General features: G+C 38.4%; 1 protein-coding gene across 2 annotated transcripts in view; it reads left to right on the top strand.

The window, feature by feature from the left end:
- Nucleotides 1-17,832, top strand: part of sec24d (SEC24 homolog D, COPII coat complex component) — a 37,890-nt gene extending 20,058 nt beyond the window's left edge. Inside the window, exons 12-23 of one of the 2 annotated variants that reach the window (XM_060935374.1) lie at nt 4,073-4,264; nt 4,435-4,528; nt 4,839-4,955; nt 5,050-5,220; nt 5,380-5,476; nt 6,710-6,855; nt 9,068-9,206; nt 9,454-9,572; nt 12,066-12,245; nt 13,750-13,941; nt 15,095-15,184; nt 15,430-17,832. In XM_060935374.1, coding sequence (XP_060791357.1) covers nt 4,073-4,264; nt 4,435-4,528; nt 4,839-4,955; nt 5,050-5,220; nt 5,380-5,476; nt 6,710-6,855; nt 9,068-9,206; nt 9,454-9,572; nt 12,066-12,245; nt 13,750-13,941; nt 15,095-15,184; nt 15,430-15,570 — 1,678 coding nt within the window. In that variant the 3' untranslated portion in view covers nt 15,571-17,832. The remainder of the gene's footprint in view (nt 1-4,072; nt 4,265-4,434; nt 4,529-4,838; nt 4,956-5,049; nt 5,221-5,379; nt 5,477-6,709; nt 6,856-9,067; nt 9,207-9,453; nt 9,573-12,065; nt 12,246-13,749; nt 13,942-15,094; nt 15,185-15,429) is intronic. The other variant, XM_060935383.1, reaches the window with a different exon arrangement.

Below are 17,832 nucleotides of genomic sequence, written 5' to 3'. Positions count from 1 at the left end.
AGATCCCACTAGTCAAATGTTACTCTGATACAAGTGAAAGTTTGACAGTCAAATTTTTACTAAAGTTAAAGTACTGAAGTACTTGCTTTTAAAAATACTTAAGTATTAAAAGTACATTTTCTGTCAGTGCATTGTTGTATTATTGCCGCAACGCTTACAAAACCTAATGCCTCTGAAGCATCCGACTGGATTTACAAAATGAACGCATGCTGTGCCATCATGGTGGTTTGATGTTAAGCTAGCTCGTCACTGAAACTCCACCTGACATGCTAGCAAACTCTTTTCAAACTCAAAATCATATTGGGTAGCTAACGCTACTAGAAAAGAAAGATTTCTACATTGTTTATTTGGCAAGATTATGCTAAACATATTTCTGAAAGGACTTCAGATAAGTTAACGTTATTCGTGTTAGCATAACTCCGTTTTTACTTGCTAACTAACAGTGTCCAAGTTAACTAACTGTGTGTAAATGTTAGCCATGGACAAGGTGATGGCAGCTTGGTGGGTAAATCCATAGAAAGTCATTTGACTAACCAGACTGCATAGCTATTGCAACATTATCGCTAGCTCTAAAAGCACAGACAACTTCACTGCAAGCTTTTCTCTTGGAATAAAACGTACAGTATATATATCTCAATATGCATCCGCAGGTTGGACGGCAAGTTTTTGTAGGCCTTGATGTGGTTCGTTTTAGGCAAACAAAGAAAACATTTAAAATGAAATGAATCTTTAATCCTTTCAGAAAACTGAAACATGGGTTCTACTAGGTATGGCCATGGGTGTGTGCGTTCCCCAGAAGAACCGCCTCCTTCCATTCTGTCATCAACTGATCTTGTTCAAATAATGCTACTGGGAAATCATTGAACTTGAGTTTATCCAGTCTATGGACGTGACGTGACCCTAATGATTACTGATAGGCTGTCTCAGTGTCACCTGCGAAAAACCAATCATGTTTTAGAAAAGAAAAGAAAAAAACATCCACTTTCTAAGCTGTTTCGTAGTAACGAGTAACGAGGCCCTTGATAGAAATGTAGTGGAGTGAAAAGTACAATATTTGCCTTTCAAATGTAGTGAAGTTAAAGTCATAAGTTTCCAGAAAAAATAATACTCAAGTAAAGTACAGATACTCAAAGTGTACTTAAGTACAATACTCAAGTAAATGTCCTTCGTTACTGTCCACCCCTGTATCTTAGGTGTAACACATGCACGTTTTAGCTGTCGTTGGCTCAGAAAGCAGCTCGTTGCAACCAAAAAAAAAAAGGCCCTCAGTTCCATGCCAAATATGGTCAGTAAAATGAGGGTGAAGAAAAGCAAAACAACAAAACGCCACCAAGCTGCTGTATCTCATCGTTTGAAAATTCCTGCCTACATGATTTTTGTGGGGGCTGATTGAGAACGGCCAAATCTTTGAAATGTTCATGGAGCACAATGCTCTTGTTTGTACCCAGATTGTCTGGCATGCAAAAAGACAGTCTTTTGATTTGCCACCTAGTCATTCACATGCAATATCTCCTGCAAAACTCCTTGCTCCTTCTCCACCAGCCCCTGTGGGTATGTCCATGTTTGTTTGGAAAACTGACCTCACCTCAAAAGCATGTTGGAAGTGCACTCCAAATAAGCCTGCGGTATTAAATCTTATTTCTCCCCTCTGTTCCTGGCTTTGCTCACTAGAGTGCACGCATTTAATGAAAAACACATTGGACACCCAGCGTTTATATGGCTCAACTTACCACTCTGTGAGATCCCATAGTCAGGAACGTTCAAAGGCCAAGCAGTTGGTAGCTGACCCTGGTGCAATTTTACCGGTTCATGGTATGGATAATGGCTGTTGTCTGTTGGCCCTGACTTATTAAAACCAGCTCACCATTTTTAGATACACTACCGTTCAAAAGTTTGGGGTCACCCAGACAATTTTGTGTTTTCCATGAAAAGTCACACTTTTATTTACCACCATAAGTTGTAAAATGAATAGAAAATATAGTCAAGACATTTTTCTGGCCATTTAGCTGTGCTAACATGATTGTACAAGGGTTTTCTAATCCTCCATTAGCCTTCTGAGGCAATGAGCAAACACATTGTACCATTAGAACACTGGAGTGAGAGTTGCTGGAAATGGGCCTCTATACACCTATGGAGATATTGCACCAAAAACCAGACATTTGCAGCTAGAATAGTCATTTACCACATTAGCAATCAGTGCGTTTACATGCACATAGAGAAAATCGAATTTCTGCCATAGCTCGACTGAAATCGAAGTTCTAAATGCCATGGAAACACCTTAGCTCGGCTGAAATCGAACCGAACTGGATTTCTCGTAATCGAGCTACGCGACCTAGATTATGCGATTGTAGCTGAGCTACTTAGTGCATGTAAACCCTATCGAGCTACGTAGTCGAGCTACTTACTTCAGCACCGCCCCTTCTGGAAGTGACGAATGACGAGACCGCAAGCGGGAAACACAACAGCCTCGGTCAGCATGACAACAGTAGTAGTAGCGAGCAGCAGAAGAGGTCAGGAGGAACAAGGAGAACTGATAACTTTGTTTATACTCTTGAATAGCTCTTCTTCATGACGACAACCGGAAGTGTACCAACACGATGGGGCGTGTAGCGCCACCTGTGGCTCGGGTGCACAATGCACCTCACACAATAGCTCGATTTCCTTGTGTGCATGTAGGATTGGATTTCTCTGGCACCCCTGCTGGGACCCTTAGCTCGATTACCGACAGTAGCTCGATTTGGATGTGCATGTAAACGCACTGTATGTATAGAGTGGATTTCTGATTAGTTTAAAGTGATCTTCATTGAAAAGAACAGTGCTTTTCTTTCAAAAATAAGGACATTTCAAAGTGACCCCAAACTTTTGAACGGTAGTGTAAGTCTACAAATCTCAGACACAGGTCAGTTTCACTTTTCTGCAAAGTGCAAATTTACTACTTCTCTGTAGGTCCCAGTACTTCTCATGTACTCATAATGTATTCTTGCAGAATTCAAGCCTTCTGCCATTTCAGCCGCTTTATTTACTCCAGGGTTCAATAGTATTAACAGTATGTATTTTGAAATATAGCCCCAAAATAAAATGCACTGACTGAAATTTCGACTGTAAATGGATAATAGTCCCTTCAAGTTTTTTTTTTGTAAGCAGGCAACATTGTGTGCCATTTTACTTTCTTCTGTGTAGTTGGAGCTTGTGTGAACTTTTGACTTTTGCTCTCTGTAACTGTTTCTCAGTCAGCTAAATGATAAGCTAGGAATGATAAGAGCCATTTTATTGCCTTCCTTTCACAATTTTCACTTTTTTTTTCTTTTGAAAGTCTCCTTTTTCCTCTAAATTTGTATTTTTACACAAACCCTTGACCCACCATTATTCATATTTTGGCAGGGTTGAGGCATTTAAACCAGAAAACAGTCTTGTTTTGTCACTTCCCATAATTTTCGTGATGCTGCTGTCCTAATGATCCATCTCGAGTCAAGATCTGCACATCCAAACTTTTCTTTTTAAAAACACTGTTTTAGCACTGGTGATGTATTTTTGGCTCTGTTGACTAGCTTTCACAATTATTAATGTTGAGGAAGTGGCTCTCGGAACTATAAACACACAGTGCTCTCTAACCCAGTCTCTGTACAAGAGAACGTGTTTCCCTCATCTTCCAAGTTTGCCTCGGTTTTTCCTGTGAACTAGTTTGGATTCGTTTTATACTCTATAGTCTTCCAGACTCGAAACAAACCTTGCTAAGTCACCTTGCTTACAACTCTGTAAACATTTAAACGCGATAACACATTTTATATAACAATGCAAATATGAATTATATTCATTATATATGTATATTATAATTACCCACTGTTATAATAATGGGCTGGTTTGAGTATTTCTGCGGCCGGTTTGAGTGTTGTTGCTGACCATGTGCATCCCTTTATAGCTACAACTTACTCATCTTCTAATGGCTACTTCCAGCATGATGATGCACCATGCCACAAAGCAAAAGTATCTGTTGATCGATCGATCGATTGTATTTATCATAAAGTGCTTTCCAGAACAAGAACACGAATGTTTCCTGACTCCTGCTTTTTAGAGAGGAGGGAGCCGAGAGCTCAGCCATCAGAGTGGGCTTTGTCACCTACAACAAGATCCTGCACTTCTACAATGTGAAGAGTGCACTAGCTCAGCCCCAGATGATGGTGGTCTCTGATGTGGCAGATATGTTTCTGCCCCTTCTGGATGGATTCCTGGTCAGCTTTCAGGAATCACGAGCTGTCATCAACAAGTAGGTTTACCAGTTTTATTTATTATTGACATGATGATTTCTTAAGCATGCAGCATGAATGTAACTCAAAAATGATTCAGTGCTATTTGTAATATAATGTAAGTAGATAGAAAAGTAGAACTAAAAGGATTAAATTCTTTTTTTTTTGTTCCTTGCATTGTTTATCATAGTCTGTTGAGCCAGATCCCTGACATGTTTGCTGACACAAATGAGAGCGAAACTGTTTTTGCTCCAGTTATTCAAGCTGGACTGGAAGCAATGAAGGTAAAACAAAGATGTGTGCAATTTGATCGAGCTTGCTCTAACTCCAAACTGCACTCAAAACTATTTTATTAAATGTGACTGTATTGTTTATTAGTATTCCTTAACTAAATTACACTTTAAATTAGCATTAAAACACAGTATCTTTGACAAGTAAACATTTACTGAGTCTCCTCTACAGTTTCCGAGTGGCTGTAATAACCTTTTAACTCCTATAGCCTTTTGAAATAATGATGCATTATTAATTATTCTTTAATCACTCATTCATTAAAGTGTAAGTCATTGATCATGCCCAACTCCATTGTGCCCTCAGGCTGCTGAATGCAGTGGAAAGCTCTTCATCTTCCACTCCTCCCTCCCAACCGCAGAGGCGCCTGGGAAGCTGAAGAACAGAGACGACAGGAAGCTGGTGAACACCGAGAAAGAAAAGGTGGCCTATTAATTATTTCTCTGTCTATCAAAAGAAATTAATTTGAAGACATTTGGAATCTAAGGCTAATTTGTGTGTACATGTGCATTTGCAGACTCTGTTTCAGCCACAGCGTGGTGTGTATGAGCAGCTGACTAAAGAGTGTGTGAGCCAGGGATGCTGCGTGGACCTCTTCTTGTTCCCTAACCAGTATGTGGACTTGGCCACGATGGGTGACATTCCCACACACACTGGCGGCTCAGTTTATAAATATAGCAACTTCCAGGTGTGTGTTAACACATTCACAATTGCATGCACAAACACATTCAGATTCCCTGAGCTGTAAAGCATTTACTTTACTAAACTCATGCTTCTGTGATTGAATATCAGAATTATGTATTGTGAAATGTCATCCCCTTGTGAGGAACTTCATCTTATCTATCAGGTCCAGGTAGATGGTCAGCATTTCCTGACTGATCTGAGACGAGATGTGGAGAAGTCAGTTGGATTTGATGCCATAATGCGTGTTCGAACCAACACAGGTAAAACAGGCACTCTTGAACAAAACCAGAAATTAGACACTTAATAAGACACCCTCGGTGTCTGACATGAAAAGGAAGAAATTTGTAATCAAGTAAGAATCAGAATCAGAAAAAGCTTTATTGCCAAGTAATTCTTGCAACTACCAGGAGTTTGGCTTGGAGTTAAGGTGCTAAATAAATAAATATAAATAAAGACAGTCTATTTTAATAAAGGAGCTACATAAAAACGGTCTATTCTAAGATATTAATAAATAAAAACTAAATAAACAAGATAAAAATAAGATAAAATTAATAAACAACTGTGCAAATCAGGTAAACAATGGGATACAATAAACAAATGTGCTAATCAGGTAAACAAATGTGCAAATCAGGTAAACAATAGGATAAAATAAACAAATGTGCAAATCAGGTAAACAATAGGATTAAATAAATCAACGTGCAAATCAGGTAAACAAATGTGCAAATCAGGTAAACAATAGGATTAAATTAATAAATGTGCAAATCAGGTAAACAAATGTGCAAATCAGGTAAACAATAGGATAGAATAAATAAATGTGCAAATCAGGTAAACAAATGTGCAAATCAGGTAAACAATAGGATTAAATAAATCAATGTGCAAATCAGGTAAATAATAGGATAAAATAAACAAATGTGCAAATCAGATAAACAATAGGATAGAATAAATAAATGTGCAAATCAGGTAAACAATAGAATAGAATAAATAAATGTGCAAATCAGGTAAACAATAGGATAGAATAAATAAATGTGCAAATCAGGTAAACAATAGAATAGAATAAATAAATGTGCAAATCAGGTAAACAATAGGATGGAATAAATAAATGTGCAAATCAGGTAAACAATAGAATAGAATAAATAAATGTGCAAATCAGGTAAACAATAGGATAGAATAAATAAATGTGCAAATCAGGTAAACAAATGTGCAAATCAGGTGAACAATAGGATTAAATTAACAAATGTGCAAATTAGGTAAACAAATGTGCAAATCAGGTAAACAATAGGATAAAATAAACAAATGTGCAAATCAGGTAAACAATAGGATTAAATAAATCAATGTGCAAATCAGGTAAACAATAGGATTAAATTAACAAATGTGCAAATCAGGTAAACAAATGTGCAAATCAGGTAAACAGTAATATAAAATAAACAAATGTGCAAAGCATATTTGATTTTAAGATCACACACCTGAGTCTGTGTATCCTGTGTATACTGAAGGTTTCAGAGCCACAGACTTCTTTGGTGCTATTTATATGAACACAACTACAGATGTGGAGATGGCTGCAGTGGACTGTGACAAAGCAGTTACAGTTGAGTTTAAGCACGATGACTCACTCAGTGAAGAGGCTGGGGCACTAATCCAGGTCAGTGCAGCACATACACCACCAAACACTAGTGAATGTCACTGGGCCTGAGGCGGATAAATGTTTTAGTATAAATACACAGGTGATTATTAAAAAAAGTATTACAATAAATCATTTATTTCAAACTTTAAAAGCGGCAAGCAAATGTAATAAAGGCATGGTACAGACTTGTCATTTATCCATGCCGACTCACTTAAAATACTTTGTTTTGAAATCGATAAAATAAATCACAATTCCACTTTACCTTTGAATAGTTTCAGACCAAACTTCGTAGCGTCTTTAGTGCTTTTAGGAACAGCATTTTCTTTCATAATTTCTCATTCTTCCTCACTTACGGTGACAAAGTGATTGACAGCCAATTTGCCGAGTCGCTCGAGGTGATTATTAAGAAATAGTGTGAATTTCTAGACCAAGCAGCACGTGTGGTTTTCCATAATCACCTGTGTATTTATACTAATATATATCATGCATTCACTACTCTGTGTGAATCATTGTTATGCCATGATTACTATAGTATGGTATATGTTTATTATGCTTTAACTATAATTCTCTGTTTTTAAAAATTATCATGTACTTATGCACTCTGCATTGATTGCAGTTCATTCTTGAGCAGGTTAAAATTAATCTGTGTATCTTTTCTGTCTCATTGCTGCCACCATTCATTACTCATAAGTCTCAGAGCCTCTGAAACAAGATTCTGTATAATCGTAAGCGATGTTACCATTTTACGGCATGCTGCACTCAAGGTTTCTCACAATCTTGCAAACAGAAGCAGCCTGGACAACCCTGAAAACAGTTTGTAGAAAGATAAATGTCCACAACTGCACGTTTCAGTTTTTGAACATGTAAAGAAATATAAAAGAGAAATATCTCCAGTGTTGCTTATGTATCTATATGGCAGAAAATTGTTTTTCACAGATATCTCTGGCAGGATTGGACGAATTCTGCTGTTTTTATCCCCCACTGGCCGAAAGGCCCAAAGGGGGATTATGTTGTGGCGACGTCCATCCGTCCACCTGTCCGTCCCTCCATCTTGGGAAGGGTACTCACCTTCTGAAATCAACTCCCTTTCACAATTTGTGGAGGAATTTTACAAAACTTGACAAGAGGCATTGTTATATGTCAGTAATATGCATATTGCGATTTTGTTAAATTGGGTCACATTTTACCAGAGTTACAGCCCTTGATTAACAAAATTATACTTTGACAATTTCATGAGAGTGTTTTCCATCTGAAATCAACTCCTCTCACAATTTTTGGAGGAATTTCACCAAATTTGGCAAAAGGCTTTGTTATATGTCGATAGTACACATATTGTTATTTTGTTCAATTCGGTCACATTTTACCAGAGTTGTGGTCCTTGATTAGCAACCTTGTACTTTCACAATTTCATGAAGGTGTGCTTGCCTTCTGACATCAACTCCTCTCACAATTTTTGGACGAATTTCTCGAAGCTTGGCAAAAGGCCTTGTTATATGACGGTAATACGCATATTGCGATTTAATTTTGTTTGTGAAAATTTTACCAGAGTTTTGAGCCTTGATTAAATAACTTGTACTTTGACAATTTCATGAGGGTGTACGTTCTTCTGAAATCAACTCCTCTCACAGTGTGTGGCGGAATTTCACCAAACTTGGCAAAAGGCTTTGTTATAGGACCGTTATACGCAGATTGAAATTTCGTTTAATTTGGGCAAATTTTACCAGAGTTATGCCCTTGATTATTAACAAACTTGTACTTTGGCAATTTCATCAAGGTGTGCTTGCTTTCTGAAATCAACTTCCCTCACAATTTTTGGAGGAAGTTCATGTAATTTGGCAAAAAAGTTTTTATCCCCCGCTGGCCGAAAGGCCCGAAGGGAGATTATGTCGTGACAATGTCCGTCCGTCACGAGAAGGGTACTCACCTTCTGAAATCAACTCCTCTCACAATTTTTGGAGGAATTTCACGAACCTTGGCAGGATTCTTTGTTATACTGTATGTCGGTAGTACGCATATTGCAATTTCATTCAATTCAGTCGCATTTTACCAGAGTTATGGCAGAGTTGCCAGCGGGGGATATTGTGCTCTCAGAGCACTCTTGTTCAGGTGGACAAAGAGAAGTGATATATGTACCGTATGTGCATGTAATGTTGCTGTCACAGTTGTTTGTGCACTTAGAGAAAATTTTGCCAGCCCTGTCCTACTATGTGTTCCTTTCTTGCTTTTCCAGTGTGCTGTGCTGTACACCTCTGTCAGTGGTCAAAGGCGACTGCGCATTCACAACCTCAGTCTGAACTGCAGCTCTCAGCTATCTGAGCTTTACAAGAGCTGTGAGACTGATGCACTCATCAACTTCTTTGCCAAGTCAGGTAAAATATGAGGTCTGATTTTCGAGTCCGAATTGTTTCAGCGACCTAAATCTAGTCATTTTACATGCATTAAGCCTAACTCTAGACTAAACTGTAGTTAAGTGGGATTGGCAAATGTAATGTGTTTTGTTTAATATCAGTCTTAGATATTACCAGAAAATCAAACCTTTTGCATTACATTAGATTGAAATAACATACAAATGTTTTTATGTATTCACATTATAAATGTTTGTCTTTGGTTGTCCAGCATACCATGCTATACTAAGCCAGCCAGTGCGGACGGTGAGGGAGATCCTGGTAAGGCAGACAGCCCACATGCTGGCCTGCTATAGGAAGAACTGTGCTACACCTTCTGCCGCAAGTCAGGTCTGACAAACCACACATGTTCTCAGAAAAAAAAAAAAGACTTTATTGTTGCCTTATCATGAGCAGTAATGAAGATTAGCCTCCAATGTCCTGATTTAGCTCTGCAAACATCATGTTGGGCCTCAGTGTTGTTTATTTAATGTACTTGTGGTTGCTGTGAGAATTATTATTAGTGTTCTAATTATTATTAGAACACACTATATATATATATATATATATATATATATATATATATATATATATATATAATGGGTCTGTCTCAGAAACTGGGTACTGTGGGGGTACCCCACTAAATATACTCAGTCAATAAACTGTACGGTTTTGAATGGTGATGGTTTAATTTGAAATAAAATAATGAAAGAAATAATACAGATAAAACTAAATCTTTGATGTGAATATTCAGAATTTGGCAAAAATTCTGCAAATTTGTGGAAAACTGGCGGCTTGATCTGGGACATGATAAATGGTTGACTACATCGCATTCCCTTAAAAAGGTTGTAGTCCACTGAAAAGTCTACAGTTATCACTAATTGTATTTTAAGTTGTAACTTTATACACCTAAGGATTGGTGCGCTCACAGAATAATCATAACCACAATAAAACATCATGCAAAATATTTGATCACCGTTGTAACTCCATTTTCCGCATACCCAAAACCAATACGATCGTGTGTTTTGATCTAAACAGAAAGCCTCCGGGTCAAGGTCACTACCTCACCAAAAGTAGTAACTTAAAATCACTACGCCATCTAAAAATTTAGTTATAAATCTGCGATTTTGGTTTTTAAAACGAAAGGTGAAAGTTAGGTATAGAATATGTTTCTTACAGAATATGTTCCGATGGTAGCTGGTCTTGTATGAATTTCTGAGCTATAAAATGAGTTGTGGTCTATTTTTTACCGTAGCGTGTTATTTGTGTGCGGGGAAGGACACACATTAACAATTTGCATGTGTAGAATGGAATTTTCCACTCCAACAGTTAGAAGTTGATCGTGCTTCCATTTGCGGTCTCTCTGTTACGCGGGTGATCTGTTCGGACGTTATCACTGAAAAGGTGAGTTTTGACAGTTTTATTTTGTTTTAGTCTTGCAGTATAAGGCAATAGAATGTTTCTTTTTCATCTTACTTTCATATTTCGCAGTGTTTGCGTATTTTTGGCCAATATTTTGCAACCACGGTCAATTTAGATCGAACTTTTGATACAATCTACGGCCAGTCATTTTGCCCCGCCCCTGCTCCGTCCGGTGTGGTAGTGATGTCCCGTTGCTCGCGCGCTGCAGCAGAGACCCACGTGACCTTCAGCTGGTACAGTCGCTGTTCTTTTACCACCGCCGTTATTCTCATCTTTCCGGTGTGTTCTATTTCACCATATCAAATACCCAAAATGCATCACTTTATTCATATTTAAGTGAATAATCAATTCAGTCATCATAACTTGGCATTTTTAACCCAAGCAATCAAAAAGAGGAAATTTATTCAATATTTTCACTCATCTGTGAAGGAGGGGCTTTAATTCTTCATGATGTAGTTATTTTATATGTAAATCAATTTTACAAAAGCATTTGAATTGTAATCAAAAAATTTTTCCACAGTGGAGGCCAGATAAAGCAAGATACTATCTTTATTCTTATTAAACATGACAAAAGAAACATTGAGTGTTCGGTAAATGCAAAAAAAAAATTTTAAATTAGAAAATTTATTTTTTGACCATAATGTCCCAAATGAGAGAGCAGTTTCTGAGATGGACCCTTATATATATGGTATATTTTATATATATATATATATATATATATATATATATATATATATATATATATATATATATATAAATAATATACACACACACACACACAGAGGGTGTTTCAAAAAATCTGACATTTCACAATCTAATAATTTTGCCAATTCTCGTTCAATTGACCTCAAACAGCATGTGTGGAAACAGGTCAAAATTTTATGTTTAATGTTTTTTGTTTTTATCTTTTTAGGTACAGAAATGCCATTCACTGGAAAAGAAAAGGCGTTGTGTGTGTTAGAGTACGCTCGAACAGTCGAACAAAACAGTGCAGCGAGCATTTATGAGAGAGTTCTCTACAAATGCACCGACTGCAATGCAGATTTGGACATGGCACAAAAAGTTCAAAGAGGAAGGCTGTGTGTGTCTCAGGCTTTGTGCATATTGAAAATTTGTGAAATCGTTCATGGAATCCACATACCTTTGAATTTCTCATTCAAATTTTGAGGAATAAATCTTATTGCTCAACATTAAGCCTGTTCAGTTTCATTTGCCTAGACTTCTGGGATATTTACATCTCAAATAATAACAAATTTTTTGAAACACCCTGTGTGTGTGTGTGTGTGTGTGTGTGTGTAGTAGGTTTTTTTTGTGTCATTTTTGTATCAGATTAGTTTATTTTTGACTTTTACTAACCATTATGCAGTTTGACTTTTTATCGCAACTGACCCGTTCTTTTCCCTGCATTATCATCATGTGCAGCTGATTCTGCCTGATGCGATGAAAGTGTTCCCGGTGTACATGAACAGCCTGATGAAGACTCCAGTTCTGGTGGGCAGCACTGAACTCTGTACAGATGACAGGGCTCTCCATCGACTTGGTGTCCTGTCCATGGGAGTAGAAGAGAGCCAGGTCCTGCTGTACCCACAGCTCATTCCAGTGGTGAGAACACACAAAGCCAGAAAACGGAAACAGGGAACCAAAGACCAAATGTACACCATTTTATTTGATGCCGTTTCTTCGGCTGTTGGAAAACAGTGCAGGCTGAAAAGGATGTGATTATATACACAGTCAAGTGCCAAATTCGTTGGGCTGATTTTCATATATATTAGTCCGTTTGTTCTCCGATTCATTTGCTATTTGGTTTGTGCACCTAAGTACACTACCGTTCAAAAGTTTGGGGTCACCCAGACAATTTTGTGTTTTCCATGAAAAGTCACACTTTTATTTACCACCATAAGTTGTAAAATGAATAGAAAATATAGTCAAGACATTTTTCTGGTCATTTTGAGCATTTAATCGACCCCACAAATGTGATGCTCCAGAAACTCAATCTGCTCAAAGGAAGGTCAGTTTTATAGCTTCTCTAAAGAGCTCAACTGTTTTCAGCTGTGCTAACATGATTGTACAAGGGTTTTCTAATCATCCATTAGCCTTCTGAGGCAATGAGCAAACACACTGTACCATTAGAACACTGGAGTGAGAGTTGCTGGAAATGGGCCTCTATACACCTATGGAGATATTGCACCAAAAACCACACATTTGCAGCTAGAATAGTCATTTACCACATTAGCAATGTATAGAGTGGATTTCTGATTAGTTTAAAGTGAAAAGAACAATGCTTTTCTTTCAAAAATAAGGACATTTCAAAGTGACCCCAAACTTTTGAATGGTAGTGTAAATGAACCAAAAGAAAAAACCCAACCCACTGGCTGAGGGACATCTAAGGCCGTAAACCTTACCTCGAAGTCTCTTTAATTTATTGATCATAAATGCGGTGATTGGAAAAAGGTAAGCCAACCTATTGTCCATTGCTGTATTTATGACCAATAAATTAGAAATCACACAAATCACCTGGGAGCAGAGAACACGTAACCAGGACTAAATAAATGCTTTTGTTCATCGGTCCAAATATCCAGAACACCTCTCATTTTTCTGAATTTTGGCTCAGTTTACCTCCCATGGGTCAAATTAATAGTTCATGTCCACAATACAGTGTCACTCCCAGCCCAAAATACACTTTGTTTTTGGTTCACTTCCTGCAGTTGACTTAATTCAGTCAAATCACTTTCTCACTGCACTCCGAGACCACTTGCTAGACAGTTTCAGACTGGTCGTTTTGGTCTGTAAATCTTAGTGCGATTTCTGTATTTTTACCTGCATAAACGGCCCGTATCAAGGAGGAAATTGCAAATGCATGCGGGAAAGCACACTTAGAGATGTGTGTAATAGTATAGCTTACTTGGACTGTACTACGGCAGAATGCAGCACTGCTTCTAGAGTAAAGCAGAAAGGGTTTACACATTTTAATCAGTTAAATCAAAATGACAGGGAGAAAACAACACTAGGTCAGTTTATATCTCCCCTAAGATTAGTTTAAAAAGTTACTACTAAATGAAATATTTTGTGTTTCTTTGGTCATGAGTTCCCATTCTGTCTCTGTCAGCACTCCATGGACGTGGCGAATGATTCGATTCCGGCAGCAGTGCGCTGCTCTGAGGAGCGTTTGAGCGAGACCGGTGTGTTTTTGCTGGAGAACGGTCAGTCTATGTTCCTGTGGCTGGGCCAGGCCTGTCCTCCTGACCTCATCCAGAACCTCTTCAACATGCCCTCCATGGCCCACCTCAGTTCAGATGCGGTCAGAGACACCAGCATCACACACAAAATCACATACAATCAGCGCGTCTCCCATAACCTGGTACGGGACGGAACAGTACCGTCACGTATTTTAATCTGGTGTCACGTATTTGCCTTCCGGGTTTTTATATGCTGTTCCGTCCCACGTAGAACAAGTGCTCCGTCCCGCAATACCATTTTTGTGACATTTATTTACATAATGTGTAATCTTACCTTTTTTGTTCCAGTTTCACCGAGACCTCCATCACGTCCACCGTTTTATTAATCGGTACTTACATTAGTCATCCCGCCTTTATAGCTGAACCCGTCCCGTCACATATGATAAATAAAGTTAGAAGAAAAACAAAAAATATTGTTTAGTTGTTTTATTGTCAAAGCATACAACTTAACTACTATTTATTCATCTATTTTACACTTTCTTGCCTCTTCCCCTGCCTCTACCTTTACGTTTCTTCAGTTGACATTGCATACATTAAAAGTTCTTATCTTTTCTGATCTGTGCGTCTGTTTTATGACTCACATTTTTCACAATCAGTGTGAAACTACATTTTACACTGACTGCACATAAAATACAAATCCGAATCTTCTGGTAACTTAGAACTACAGTAAAGCCTTTCTACACGAATGGTTCTTTGTGACGTCACGCCGTGGTGTATTCCGTAATTGGAGTTCCGGGCTTTTAGATCAATTTCGATTGAAAATATCGTGACTATAACGTTAATGCAATGTGACGAGATATAATAATACTGGATAATCAAAGAATACATGACAGTGATACGTGTGAGTACAAGATGTTAAGTATGAAACCCCTGAATATTTAGAAAACGTAACGTTATTGTAATGTACCGTCCCGTTCCGGTTCATACTTTCCGTACCGGGTTACGGGAGACACCTACAATCAGTGTTTACTATTATCAATGAAGTTTGGGTTGTTTGTTGAATTGCATTGGGTTTGAAATGATTCAGGTCAGAGAAGCCCAATGCAGTTAAAACAGGAATTAATGTTTTGATTGAATTAGCTATCAACCATTGTAATATATTTGATAACAATAAATAATATATTTTTTAAACTTTAAGTAATTTTTCGAGCATTGAACAGCTAAGAATTGAATCATTTCTGTCAAGCTGATACGCTGATCACTGACCTGTTGCAGACTACACTGCCAGAACTAGATAACGCTCACTCAAGGAAGCTTCACTCGATCATTTGTGCCATCTCCAAGCAGCGGTGCAAATCCATGAAGGTACAACTCTCCCAGTGCCTTCAGCTATTTGTCCATGTAGTTCCACTGTGGTTCAAGATCAAATGAGCAATGCCATTGTGTTCTGAAACACATTCTGCTAATTGTTAAGAGTTGACAAAGCTTAAATGTTTTAAAAATGTTCTCAAATTTAATTCACTAGAATGTCAGAATGCTGCAGGAGCGCCCTCGGGGTTGCGTCAAAGTCTTTGTTGCGGTCGATCTTTATCTGTATTTTCTTTTTGTAGATGGTGATCGTGAAGCAGAAAGACAGATCTGAGATGCTGTTCCGCCAGCTCCTTGTGGAGGATAAAGGCCTGCATGGAGGAACTTCATACTTGGAATTCTTGTGCTCTGTTCACCGTGAGATTAGGCAGCTTCTGACCTAACATACACGCAGACTCATGCACAATTACTAGCCCCTTTATTAGGAACATCTGTACGCCTGCTTAGATATGGATTATCTGATCAGCCATTCATGTCTCAGCACCACAATGCATAATTTCATTTAAAAAAAAAAAATCAAGACCGGTTTGCACCAGTTTGACAGGAAAGCTGCAGTTATTCGAACAACTACTTAAAACTGTAGCAAGCAGAAAAGCATCTCAAACACACCGCACCTCAAGGAGGATGGACTACAACTGCAGAAGATCACATCAGGTTCCACTCCTGTCAGCGAAGAACAGGAATATGAGGCTGCAATCAGGACAGGCTCAAGAAATTTAACATTTGACGATTGGAAAAACTTTGATTAACCTCAATTTCTGTTGCGACGTGTAGATGGTAGGGTGCGAATTTGGTATGAAGAACATCTCATCTCATTATCTGTAGCCGCTTTATCCTGTTCTACAGGGTCGCAGGCAAGCTGGAGCCTATCCCAGCTGACTACGGGCGAAAGGCGGGGTACACCCTGGACAAGTCGCCAGGTCATCACAGGCCTGACACATAGACACAGACAACCATTCACACTCACATTCACACCTATGCTCAATTTAGAGTCACCAGTTAACCTAACCTGCATGTCTTTGGACTGTGGGGGAAACCGGAGCACCTGGAGGAAACCCACGCGGACACGGGGAGAACATGGAAACTCCGCACAGAAAGGCCCTCGCCGGCCACGGGGCTCGAACCCGGACCTTCTTGCTGTGAGGCGACAGTGCTAACCACTATACCACCGTGCCGCCCCGTTCAGGCTGGTGGTGGTTGTGTAATGGTGTGGGGAACGTTTTATTGGCATACATCGGGCCCCTTAATACCAATCGGTCATCATTTGAATGCCACAACCTATCTGCTATTGTTGCTGACCATGTATATCCCTTTATAGTCAGAATCTTATAAGGGCTACTTCCAGCATGATGGTGTGCCACGTCACAGAGCACAAGTCATCCCAAACCGGTTCTATAAACAGGAGTTCAGTGTGGCCTCCCCAGTCACCTGATCTGAATCTAATAGAGCGTCTTCGGGAAGTGTCGAGACTCGCAGCGTGACTCTGCGGCTGACAAATCGGCTGAAAATCACGTTACGCAATCATGGACCAGAATCTCAAAGGAATAGTTCCAACAACAGCTGGAAGCCATGCCGAGAAGAATGGATGACGATGTAAGAGCTAGGGAGTGTGTGGGGGCAGGATGGGGTGTATTAAGGGTTAGTATGGTGTTCCTAATAAAGTGGTTGGTGAGTGTATAAGGAAATTGTGTGCAACGCAGCACACATGATGAACTTCTTACTATTTCCAGAGCTGCCTTTGTGTGACTGAACAACTCCATCAGGACTTCACAAGTGTTCTTACTTCATCAATTTCACTCAAAATTCTAGTTTGGGATTAAGCTTGGCTTGCTTGTATGAAATGCTATGTATTTGTTTCCTAATATATACAATCTTTTTTTTGTTGTTAGATAACATGGAGGACAAAGGAGAATTGAAAAAAAAATTCCCCATAATTTACCAAATTACATCTCTAAAAACCATTTTATTAAATAGGTACCAAAGAATGAGGAAAATCTTTTAGGAAATGCTATTTATTAAAGTAATAGATTAAACCGTTGGATACCATTAGAAGCGTTAGACTGGACCATTAACTGAAATTAATTAAACTGCAGTTATACCAAGCAATTTTTTTTTCATGAAAACTGAGAATTGTTTCATGCATAACTCTCTGTACTCCTGATTCTGTGGTTTTTTTTTCCTTCTTGATCATTCAAATGCCAGTCATGCTGTAAATCTGTACACAGTGAAACATTTATTGTGAACGTTCAGCTTAATCCAAGAAGCAAATCATATCCAGCTTAAGGCATCTTTTGTAGACGAGTTTTTTGTCACAGAGCCTGCTTCATGGTTATTAGAAAATTTAATCAAGTTCATCATATTCAACATACGTTAATCTTTTTTTATTGGTGTGTCAACAGAAGCAGTATAATTTATTACTTCTGTGATATAGATCTTTGAAAGAGTATGGTTTGTATGTAAACATACCTCAGGTAACCCAGGTAGAGCAAACGCAGAGAGGTACAGTACATGTAACTGTGTGCAGTAGTTTACAGTGTGGAAGTAAACAGATTTTTTTTTTTTTATTTCTGAACTTTGGGCCCATTTGCTGAGACCAGGATGCTGTATCATATACATTCCAGTTTATAAAAGGTTTTTGATTAAAA

This window comes from Neoarius graeffei, chromosome 1, assembly GCF_027579695.1.
Source record: "Neoarius graeffei isolate fNeoGra1 chromosome 1, fNeoGra1.pri, whole genome shotgun sequence".
In the NCBI taxonomy this organism is placed as follows: Eukaryota; Metazoa; Chordata; class Actinopteri; order Siluriformes; family Ariidae; genus Neoarius; species Neoarius graeffei.
This window is presented reverse-complemented; position numbering and strand designations above follow the sequence as displayed.